We start from the raw sequence: 12,819 nt of genomic DNA, 5'->3' as shown, positions 1-12,819 counted from the left end.
TCAAACGGCCGGGACTCACTGGCAGCTAATTAGCAGAGCTACAGTAGATGGTGGGGTGATTAATGGGAATGGGATGTTAATGAACACTGAACGCAAGCCCGCATTTCCAAAGACTAAGACTGAATGATTGCTCTAAGACACCTGACGTTAGTTTCCAATCATGACTTAAAATTGTTTGGTTTAGAGTCAGGAAAATAATCATGTTTTAAAATATGGTCTGGAGGTACTGTAATTAAGGTCACACCACAGTGGTCTGCATTTGCCAGTTTTACACCAGAAAATGAGAAAATAATTTACTCTCCAGAGAAGCAATGTTCAAACTGTAATCTCAGTATTTACCACTGTGTTGGTAACTACCTGGAAATGAGTACCAGCTATTTAGAATGCAGGGGCACAGTGGTGGGTGCAAATATCATTTGTGAAAATAATCAAATTACCCATGACCTTAAATATTCTACATTTCAAAATGTGTTACCATTATTTTTTTAATCACAAAAGAAGTGTTTATATGGGCAAAAAGATATTAACCCTCCTTTTGTAATTGGGGTCATTTTGACCAAATTCAATGTTTATCATCTCTAAATACATCATTAATATCACTGTTTTGCTTCATATTTCATGACTTTTTCTAATTTAATGCGTAAAACTGTGTAAACATGAAATTAACATGATGTTATGGACACATTTTGTACCCATCAGTGTTTCAGTGGATTCTATTTTCAAAGGATTTCTATTTATCCTTATTTGAATAAGGTGTCTGTGTGGGGAGGTTATGTTTTATTTAAAGGGCTATTTAGGTGGTCAGCAAGAAACATGAAGTGCCTGACTCATAAACTTGGGTAACATTTTTTTTATTAGAATAATTTTCTGGAGGTTGAAATTGCTGGGGTCAAACTGACCCCAAGGGTAATAAAAAAAAATGTTAGTAAATTTGAATATAACAGCAGGGTTAAGCCTATGAGGACCTGTTCGTATCGGGAAAACTCATTTTTGAATAAACAAACAAACAAACAACCAAACATCAAACTATTATGAGGTGTATTGGAAATCTGAGGTCACAATTTGTCAAGCAGAGTTCTAGTACACTGAAACTGCATCCAGTTACCACTGGAACTGCACTGGGATTCTACCGCTGGAATCTGTCTGGTTCCATTCTGCTGCAACATGTGTGCACACAAAATGTGACACATTTAAAATACTCTATGAAGTGTTTTTTTGATAAACATTAATGCTCATAAGCAGGGGCGGACTGGGACAAAAAAACGGCCCGGGCATTTTGGACCAGACCGGCCCACCACATTCGATCACGCACACCTTTCCGGTCTTTTTGCTCTCTTAAATGTGTATACCAACTGTACAACTCTTTAAAGCCATAATGCCATGTAATTAGTTAGCTGTCATCAGCAGTGTTGGGAACGTTACTTTGAAAAAGTAATTAATTATAGTTACTAGTTACTTCTACTAAAAAGTAACTGAGTTACATCGTTGTCAAAGTAATTAATTACCAGGAAAATCAACTATTACGTTATTTTTTAAAAAATTGTTCAAATATGTCAAATTACTTGGCTGCCCCAGTCATACTGGCCTATAGTACTATAGTGGAACAATAAAATACAATAAATGAATTGGAATTTAACTTTTTTATTTTATTGAACAGGCCACAACTGGCCAACGCCTTTTTGGCATCTACTTCAGATTAGTAAGTACAGGTGCCTATCAGCATGAATGGAGAATGAGCCCAGACTGCACATAGGAAGGTCTTGGTGACAAAGTATACCACACAAATCCTTGTTTAAATCTGAATCTGATTCGATTGGTATATATATCTACCCATAAAGTTAGAACAAGGCATTAAAAAAGGCAAAAAAAAAAAAAAAAAGGCAAAATAATAATAACAATAATAATAATGATAATAATAATTTAGCACCTGGGTTACAAAACAAATTCACAAAGAGTACAGAAATGAAAATTACAGAAACCCTAAATGCCACTGTGTGTGTCATCTAGCCAATTACAGGCAGAATAATAAGAATCACTTCACTGTCATGGTTAACAACAAAGTGAGGTAATAAAGTAAAAGTGCACTCTTGTCTTGGGGAATTGAACCCCTGAACTCCAGCATGGCAGACGGAGACACTATCTGCTCTGCGATCGGGGATTATGTCTGTTTTGCAGAGTTTGGGCTCACATTTTTGGGCTCACACTGGTCCGATCGGTTTGAAAATTGACAGCCGCTTTTTTTCTCTCGCAGTTTCTCTGCACCACCTTTGCGTTTTCTCTCCATCTCAGTAGATCCTATGAGATAACGTTTGACCCACGTTGCACTCCACACTGGCGCACCGAGCCAAAGGCTCGTGATATGATTGGGCCAGCCCCGTGTCAGTGAAGAAAAATAACCTATGGGCCGCAGAGCAGCGTGTCTCAAGGCCCGGTGGTTAGTAAACAAACTCTTGCAATGACTTTATTTGCCAAAATCATTATGCAGGCGGGACCAAACTACGCAAAAGGGGTTGTTTAGCAATGTGATTGGGCCAGCCCAGTGTCAATCGGGCCGCTGATCTACTGGTTGTATGGGCAGGTCAGCTATTTAAATAATAATTAAAAAAAAAAAAAAAAAAAAGTGTCGGGGGACTGTCGGCCCACGTAGCACATCGGCCCACTGAGCAAATGCCCGGTGTGCCCGATGGCCAGTCCACCCATGCTCATAAGCAAAAATCAGCCAAAGATAGACGTGTAAATACTGAGCACATAAACATATGATGTATGACAAATGACAATGTAAATAACGTCCAATGGTGCTGTACTGCTATATGATAAAAGTGCACTATGCAGAGTTTGCCAGGGTCGACCCTTTAGACTCAACAGACAAAAAAAGCAAGCAAAAGAAATAAGCATGATGACTGAGTCTACATGGCTCTCACCACAATTCACTGATAGATTAGATGCTTATTCCACATTCCAAGATTAAAGTTATGAATGTATGAGGAAAAAACTCACAAATTTATGAAAAAACAGAAAAACTCAAGTCACAGCAATGTCTCTTCGAAATCTGGATGCTTGTGATTATATTGTGATTCTCGGCTAAAATCACTATTTTTTCTCATAAACTTTAATCCCAGAATGAGTTTTTTTCTTGTAAATTTACAAATTTAATCTATACCCCTCCCACAACCTCTCTGGCTATGTAATTGTTTTTTTCTCCTTACAATGGCCCTAATACACTGTCACATATAGAACTCAATGGTATGTGTTTGAAATTAATCCATATTTACTCAAAAAAATCACAATGAGTAAAATGATAGCTGGGAGGTAGATACAATTATATATGTACAATTGTCACCACAAAAGCATTGTCACTGTACTGTCCTTTGAACAAATATGTCCTATAGCGTAATGACATTGTGATGTCATTAGGAATGTACTGCTGAGGGGAAAGTCATGATGTTGGTTAGAGAGCTCAGATATCCCTTAAACAGAGGACCATGTGTCATCTGTTCTTCAAGTGTAATTGGCTCCTATTAGCCACTGAGGTTTGGTGGTGTGTGATGACTCTTGGCCCCATGTGCTCTTACAGTGCTGTCCAGTTTCAGCTTGTGGTGGATGAGGTCTGCACTGCAGGTAGTAGTAGACTCTGGATGGAGTATTCCTTTGGCCTCTGCTTCCCTGGTGTTTCTCTGTAGTCTGGTGGCCAGTGCTGTCAACCTTTATGTAGCTGAGTCCACATATACACACATATATATATATGGTCTTCAGTCAGCCTGACTGAAGACCATCCTTGGCACTGTGCTGAGGCAGAAACTTGTTGTGATAAACTTGTCATAGGCAAGTATTGCAAGTGCATAAAATCTGAATAACACAGAAGCATAGGAGAAAAACATTTATACCCAATGAAAATTGAATGGCACAATGTTATCTTTAATAAGAAATGCCTTCATGCCTTCATGCTGGGTATAGTGCAGGTGTTTTAGGATCAAATCAATCACTCCATGGTTGGCAACAGACACAAAATTAGAGCGTGTAAATGGTGGTTATAGGCAGTTGCCTTGATCAGATGAAGTACATGTTGATGAAGCGTAGCATTTCAAATCTAATAAGCATGGGGGACGCATGAGAAATGAGCCATTAACAACAAACCTGAAAAAAGACATAGCTGAACTCCACAGCCTGTGTCCGACCCACCGTGAGTAAAATCTATTAAAGAAACAACACAATTTTGAGTGGAAACACAAAGCTGGAAAACTGTTTCAAAGAATGCACAGCAGCCCATGTTTTTCTTGGTTTCACTTTGAAAACTCTTTTCCACCCCCTGGTTTCCAAAATGGCGGAAGTAGTTTCTGCCGTAGCACTACTACTGTGCTTATGCATCATTGAAAACATTTTTTCAGCTTTGTATTGCTGCTCAAAATCATGTTGTTTTCTGGTCTATTTCTTCTTCTTTCATTTTGAAACAGTGCACTCCTGGTGAAGCTATAAGTTAATGGACCAAACTTGGCACATGTATTACACTTACACTCACATTGGGGAGTAAATACCACTATATTGGTAAGAATCTGAACTATCAGATTAAATGTAAAGAGGAGAGAAAGCAGCTTAAATGTCATAGTGATGCTTTTCTATGTTCTATGAACATCTTACATATAACAGGCCACAGGACTTTCTAGATGAGTACTGAGACAAAAATTTCAACAGTTAAAGCATCTTAATGGAAAGTGAATTTTGCTCACCTTTTGCTATGTTTAGAACTAAGTTGTTCTCTGAGTGTGATTTAATATGATTCCATCTCCAAGCATCCAAAGATGCCCACCTGCATCTATAGCCAATTTCCACTGAAGCATGCAGGTTTCTAATCCAGGCTTCTAATTAAGATAAATAAATATTTGGATAGTACATGATTCAAATTCATGGCAGAAACTGGCAGAATTAGTCTCTGTTAAGTGTGCACCCAAGGCGTCTAATAATTCTGTCAAATAATGATGAAGTGATTGTTGGAACATCTTCTACTTGTCCTTGACAGTACAGCACAGCTTGGAAAAGACTCAAATTCCTCTCATTAAGTGAGGCATTTAGGGCCATGGACAGCAACTCAGAACCTGCTGTGAAGTGTTGGTGAAGGTGTCATTATAAGCTGGTGGACAACTTTGAGATGCAGAGAGGCAGGCATACGCAGTCAGTCTTAGCAAGGCCTGCACCACCTGTGATTTCTGAGCTCTGAGAGAATCACATTTTGTCATATTATGGGGCCTCGGTTTCATGATGAGCATTAGTGTAACCTAGCCTTTTCAGTCTACCCCTCCCACCCCACCACCTTGGTATAGAAAGGATGTTTATGATTCTTGTCATTCCAATTTAGCTTATCCAAAATAAGCACCTGTGCTCTCACTGCAAAAACCTGATTGAAATTAGCGTGTGAAATTGGAGGAATTAATGTTTGACCTCCAGTCAGAGGCAAGGGTCAGTATTCTCTCTCTCTCTCTCGCTCGCTCTCTCTCTCGCTCTCTCTCTCTCTCTCTCTCTCTCAACACACACACACACACACACACACACACACACACTTCTCATTAGCTCATTGCATCCATCTTTCACTGTCTCTCCTTAGGATTTGACTTATAAGTCAGCAAGCTTAATTAGAGTGTAAATCTGAGACACCTGAGCAGCTTGTTAGGAAAGAGTTTCTTCACCTGGTCAAAGGCCGATCGACCAGCCACTTGTGTTCATCCACAGTTCTGAATAAATCAAATCCATGTCAGGGGTTGCAGTTGTTCTCTCGGGAACCAGACTTGATCCATGTCGAGACCCACATGACTTTAGTGATTAGAGGGCAGTTGAAGGTTCACAGTGTCAGACTTAAACACATTGGTTCCCAAGGTTCATCAGTAGGACCATACATGATGGAAATATTGATTGACTTGATTGTTGCATTCAAGCTTGGTAGCAGGAACATCACAGATATTGATACAAAGCAATTATTCCATCGTGCCTGAAATGTATATAACAGTGACACTTTCACAAGACTCTGTAGAAGTTTAAAAAATGTTTTTTTGTAAACTTTGGATGCATAAAGTCACTGAACAGCATAATACAGGGCTGTGCCTAATGCATAATAATCCCTGCGGGTGCATTTATGATCAAACAGGGCGTGGGGACAGCAGACAAAAGGATTCTCCCCTGGTTCTTTGACACTTGGGAGCCTTTCTAATCAGCGGCCTTTGTGATGTCATCACCAGGGGATGCTTGTTAATAACCTTGCAACAAACAAACATTTACTGTTTGAACTTCAGCCTAATTAATCTCATCTGCCTCTATTAAGAAGCCCTGTGCTCTGACACCTAAAACTGGAGGGAAATGGGCCAGAGTGCTGACTGATAATAATGAGCCATTAGCACTGCTCTTGAGAAGCTTCCATTAAATTCAAAGCGAACCTCCTCACTGTTAAATAATGAACTTCCTCTCAAACATAAAAAATGTGTGGGAAAAGCCTGTAGTCTTGGCCCATATACACCACTAAATGTCCAACACTGACCCCCTTTTTTCACACCACTGGTTACCATTTCTGAAATAATTAGTCCCTTTTCTGTGATTAGAGAGAGAAACAAGTATCAATAAATGTACAGCATTTTTATAGTGCTTTTCTAGTCTACCAACCACTCAAAGTGCTTTACAATGTTTACCTCATATTTACCCATTCGCACACAGATGGCAGAGGCTACCATGCAATATGCCAAGCTGTGCATCAGGCACTGTTAGGGGTTCAGTGTCTTGCTTAAAGACACTTCAGCACACTCTCTGGAGGAGCTGGGGATCAAACTAGAAACCCTCTGATTATCAGACAACTGTTCTACTTCCTGAGTCATGCCGCCTCACTGTAGAGCTCGTGACACCAGTAGTGCATAGCGTTTAATAGTAATAAGGCTGATCATAACAGAGTGATCCTAACTTTACCAGTCATGATCAGTCTGCAGGTAGTGTCTCCTTTTCAGAAGACTTCGGACCCAAATCAGTACTTTGTTACCTCTCAACAAAAGCAAGAATTTTCACAGTGACTCTGTTGGCATTCACTCATGCCTTTGTTGAAATTCTGAATGCTGGGACAATTAAAGGGAGTGTTAATTTAAAATGAAATCTTTTAAACTGAAAGAGGGTCTTTAAGAAACAGGAAAAACATTAAGTAAGAGAGAAAGATGACATTAAGGGTAAAGGGGAGGGACATCTTTTAGCACTTAAGAGTTCTTAGTGGCTTCACTACACATGGAGACTGATGACAATGCATGCCTCCAGGTAATCATATCACAAAATCATTGATTCATGGGCCATGATGCTATGTATTGCCAAACATTAGGCACTAACAAAGAAAGGAGCACTTGATACTGAAACTGTTCCCACTGATAGAAATGGGTAACTCCGCAGCTATCTAGATGAAGCATTTATAAAAAAAAAAACAAATAAATAAATAAAAAAGTTGCCTACAGTTAAGTTTCTCTGATAAAACTACATTTTGTAACATCAGCAGCAATGTTGCGAAAAACTCTAAAACAATATTTTGAAGTCATGATATATTATACTTTGACTGTACAGTCAGGCTGTGGCCTGCTAGACATGCATATAGAGAAGAAGACGATGAGTCAGAGCTTTGCATAAGGCAAGGACATTTGGTGCCTGGACTAAAGAACACTAATGAATCTTTTCTCTGTCTCTCCTTTCTTTATCTTCTTTTTTTCTTTCTTCCTTTTTGCTGGGCTCAGCTTAAACCCCGTCCCTACGTCCTTAGAAAGTCACTCAACTGGATAAAGTCATTTACCTGGATGAAGCAGAGGGGGGTGAGAAAGAGAGAGGTGTGAGGGGATGTAGGGCAGAAAAGAGGTCTTTGAGAAATATTTGTGAGGAGGAAGAAGCAAAATGAAAGAGGAACAAGGAAATGTATTAGAAAAGGCAAATAAGCAACATGTAGCTGGGGGACTGGAGATGAAGTTTGAAATACATGAAAAAAGACAATGAATGAATTCTTATCAGTACATGACCAACACCAAGTATGTGTAGCCTATATCTTAGGAAGAAATGAGTTTTGGGCAGATTACTCTTTTTTTCCAAGCAGGGTTTTTCCAAGCAAGACATACAGTCCAAACTCACCATAATCACGACTCAAGATTAAATCAGTCAGCTCTAAAAGAACACAAAAGGTTTAAATGGGAAATGTGCATTCATCCTGTTTTCATCTCCCTTCTTGTGTAAAGTGATACACAATATCACCGGTGTCTTTTTGACACAATTTCTTGATATTTTCTTTAGAACACACACACACACACACATGCACGCGCGAGTGCACACGTACACACACATAAGATCCATATCACTGACAGGCTTTGAGATGCTTTTCGGCTAGCACAGTGTCTACAGTGGCCCATTATATACAGTACATTACTGCTCATCGCAACCTTTTATGGCCATTATCACACATTGTTATCCACTTATTACCATAATTGTAATGGTGTTCGCATCTTAAGCCATTTTTACAATCCAGTCCTGACATCTTAGTTTTTATTCTTACTTGCCTCTTGTGATTACTGTAGGCCTTTCCCCTCCCTCACACATCAGCTGCATACATGCACTATGTGTGTATGTGTTCATTTGTATGTTTGTGTCTTTGCATTAGATATCTTCGCTCCATATCTCTCCAAACCTCTGGGGAAAAAAAGCAATGGAACATTGTTGAAAATGAATACTTAAGAATCCCTCCTGAACATACATTAAATGTTCATCATATACAAATGTCAGGGTGAATCATCAAACATACTGTGATGCTTGAACACTGCTGTCCCGCTGATTAATCCTGTTTGCCCATCCTCTATATACAACATGGCAGTGTACAGTCACCTGACATAAGAAGTGACATTGTTTCACATTTTGTTCATCAATGTTATGTAAAGGCAGCTGTTAAACTGCTGACATAATGAAATACTGAAAAAGGCACACACTGCTATTCTTTTCTTATACAACCAAATATCTACCTATCTATCTATCTATCTATCTATCTAACTAACCTATGTCTTTATGTATGTATAAATTAATTGATAAATTTGCAGGTTATTTGTTTTGTTTTGTTTGTTTGTTTGCTTGTTGTGTTGACAGCTCTGCGATTACATTATAGTAAATGGTAACATGTTAAATTACCAGAGCAGATGCTTTGAAATTCCCATGCATCTGTGCACATTATTTCTTTCAGTCTGCAGACTGCCCTCTGGGTTTTCATATCTGATCTCCCCTCATGGTTGGAATGGAAGCAATGTCTTTGGTGCTAATCATCCAAATACATTCAGACTTCTCTAAGCAACTGCAATTAAAATCCAGATGTCACACGAATACCGACGTGTTGAATGACCCACTGAATTGTCATTACCACTTTGATTGCTCCATTTTAACACGATTTGCAGTAAAGTGAAAAAGAGGTGACATCACACTGATTCCAGCTGTTTGCTGTTGCCATGTTTACTCCTGCCACTTGCTTTCATGAATCCATGATCTCTCACCAGAGATGTTGCAGTAAATTAAAAGGTGGGTAAACTATGACCTCCAGTCGGTGATCATTATAATGCAAACATTCACCAATGTAGACAAACATAAATTGTATTTTCCATAGGACTCTGTCCTCTTTTAACCTAACGTGCATCAATGTGACTCTGTGATAGCCTAGACCTATTTACTATGATTTAGATCAGAAAGATTTATGTCACCCCAGAGAGGTGACTGAGCTGTATTCTGCACATAAAAAAGTGGGTAATTTGAGTTTAGATGGGTTTACCCTTCAACGCCTCCCTGCCCTTCACTCTCCCTCCTCCTCTTTGCTCTTTGCAGCTCTGCCTGTTTGACCTTGGCTCCAAAATTCCTGTGATCATTATGTAGACCTTTAATTAAGAGGGTCGATGGGCTCTGGGCCATAGAGAGATGCCGACTTCATAGGTCGATCACCATTCTCTATGGCTTATTAGACACAGTTTTGATGAGATTAGTACTTCCATGCTGTGCTGCCATAATCTCCGAGCAGTCCTCTGCCACCCTAAGAGTCACCAGTGCCCTTTCTTTTCTTTTCTTTTCTTTTTTCTTTTCTCTTCTCTCTTCTTTTTTCTTTGATACATTGATACTGACCATATTGAGACCATATGCATTGGCAAGGTGATGGCATAACATTTTATAAAATAGTTGAGAACTTAACTTCATTCTCGACGTGCTGTAGCCTATACCTGAAAATGACACTGTTTCCCAGAATGCCAGACACTACAACCAGCCCACAGGATTTTAAGGAGCAGAGGAGCAACAGACTACAGACCAGTCTATTCATACCTGCCTCCAACATTTAAGTTGATGTTAATTTTATTTAAAAAAAAAAAAAAAAAAAGCAGAAAATTCACATTTACTTGCTTAAATAGCTCACAGGCTACTACATGAAGTCAACATTTCCTGACAGTGATGAAAAAAGGTATGACAGAAAGAACACTGCTAACTCGCCGTTTTCGTTTGACCTTTATTGTTCTTTTGCATTGTTTTCTATGCCTACAACAATTACATGCATGGTTAGATTAGGCCTATTCCTTTTCTGCCTCTTTCCGATCCACCTAGCTGATGTCAAATGGCAAGCAAATAGACTCACAAGATAAAGATTATTTTCAGAGGTCGGAGGCTATCGATAACCAGACAAGCTTGGCTGCTTGTCCCTTCAGTTTGATGAAATATGACAGTTCAGAGACACAGGCTTGCACAAACATGGCACTCCAGTGAACATGTCGGCCTCCCTGCCTCATCTTAAGATCTCTCTCTCTATCTGTCTCACTCGCTCACTCACTCACTCATTCACTCACTCACTCACTGTAATATGAACTCCTTCAACAGATTTTTTTTTAAAGAAATGCTCTTTAGATGTACACCTTGTTCTCTCCCCAGGGTTTTCTCAATGATGTTGCTTGTTTTGGACTGCAGTTTTCAACTCTCTGCCACACATTATCTCATTTCTGCATTTCACATCAGAAATGTCATATGTCCTTTATCTTCTACAGTCATTTGCTGGATTTGGTAAATGATACTAAACTAGGTGGGCAGGCCGATATATTATTGCGATCAAAATGCATGAAAAGCATTTGTCTTGTGAGAAGATATTTACATACAATAGCCTACAATACGTTATGAAATACTTGAAATATTCATCTGGCAATCAGGTGAATACTGAAATACTAATAAAGTCAGCTTTCTGTCTTTGGCTCTATGCATATCCCACCATGGGAGGGTTACCAGCTGCAGTTCATAGGCCAACTGACATACTGAACAGAATGAAAACTGTTAAAAAATAAATATTGGTTGATGATGGTGATGGCCAGGGACTCTGCTAGGAATTCTGCCTAGCCTTCCTGACATTATGACAGTAGTTTTCCAGCTTGCCATCCCAACTGGAAAAAAAAAAAACAAACAAACAAACAAAACAAAAAAAAAAAACTTTTACTGTACTTCTGCTTTTCCTCCCACTGTATAAGGACTGCTGGCTTCAGTGACTTAAACAGCCACGTTGGCCAGTCTCGGGTCTGAGTCCTGCTCGTAGCGGTAGTGATAGACCTCCATCTGGTCTCGGCATGCCTCTCGGATGTTGTTTAGCCACCTTTTGATGCCCTCCCGATTGAGATAAAGCACCATTAGAAACACCACCCCGATCAGAGCTAACACTATGCCGAGGAACACGTAGGAAACCGCCTCAAGGTTCTCATTCATACAATCCACGTCCTCGCCTCGGAGCTTCTCCAAAGGGAACCCTCTCTTGGCCTCCGGTTCGCTGCACAGGAGACGCCCTGCATCCGGGCACTGGGACGAGTTCTTCAGCCAGTAGTAAAACGCCTCCAGATCACAATTGCACCGAAACGGGTTCATGTATAAGTAAACGCGTATGCGCCTTTGCTGGTACAAACTGGACACGTTTTCTCTCCCGATGGTTTCTATAGAGTTATTTATCAGCACTAAAGTGTGAAGATTGTAGATGTCTAATCTTATCAGTGGTATCGACTTGAGCTGATTCCCTGCCAGCTCAAGTATGTGAAGGTTGCGCAAACTTTGGGTGCCGAGCGCACTTGAAAGTTGCACAGCGGCTGTAGACATCAGCGAGTTGTTCATGTAAAGAGAGCGCAGCTCCAGTAAACCGTGGAAAGCCCTCGCTGAGATAGACACCAGTCGATTGTGGCTCAGATCCAGCAAATGCAAACGGGGGAGTCCCACGAACGCATACGGTTCAATAGCTTGTATCCCGTTATAGGACAGCGAGAGAGTCGTCATTTCCAACTCCGTGCCGTTGGTCGTGAACGCACCCCTCTGTAAAGTTGAGATGTTGTTTCCCCTGAGTATCAAGGTGGACGTCCACTCTGGTATGCCTGCTGGTACCTCGGTATCCTCCCCATCACGGCAAGTTACTGTTCCCGAGTCTCTGGCACAGATGCAGGATGATGGGCACGCATCATCCGCTGTGACAGGCGAAAACAACAAACACACCACCGCTGTAAAATATAAGCACCACTGATTCCAAAGAGCAAAAAGACACTTTGAATTGTCGGCACTGTGAAATATCCACATCTTCCCCCTGATTTCAGTTTCAAAGCAAGTATATGTCGGTGTGTCTTCCGATCACAATCCTCCGAGGCATATAAAGTCGAATGAGTCCGGCGTCGGTCACTTTAGATTGACGGCCAGAATAGAAAAGCTATTTTTATTCCTCCTCATCGTGGACCTCTGTGTGTCTGTCTGGTGAAAAGTGAATTTGTCTTCACAGTATCTTCGCATGGGATCGTTGGAGGGGAG

General features: G+C 40.2%; 1 protein-coding gene across 1 annotated transcript; it reads right to left on the bottom strand.

Moving 5' to 3' along the window:
* Positions 1-11,532: 11,532 nt before the first annotated feature.
* Positions 11,533-12,600, bottom strand: tpbgl (trophoblast glycoprotein like). Its single transcript, XM_030068384.1, has one exon. The coding sequence runs from the start codon at positions 12,592-12,594 to the stop codon at positions 11,533-11,535; it is 1,062 nt and encodes a 353-aa protein (XP_029924244.1). The 5' UTR covers positions 12,595-12,600.
* Between the last annotated feature and the right edge of the window lie 219 nt (positions 12,601-12,819).

This window comes from Myripristis murdjan, chromosome 14 (genome assembly GCF_902150065.1).
Source record: "Myripristis murdjan chromosome 14, fMyrMur1.1, whole genome shotgun sequence".
Lineage (NCBI taxonomy): Eukaryota > Metazoa > Chordata > Actinopteri > Holocentriformes > Holocentridae > Myripristis > Myripristis murdjan.
The sequence above is the reverse complement of the archived record's forward strand: the minus strand, read 5'-3'. Positions and strand labels throughout refer to the sequence as shown.

Coding starts and splice junctions, on each gene's coding strand:
- tpbgl (XM_030068384.1), bottom strand. CDS start 12,594: ATGTGGATATTTCACAGTGCCGACAATTCAAAGTGTCTTTTTGCTCTT.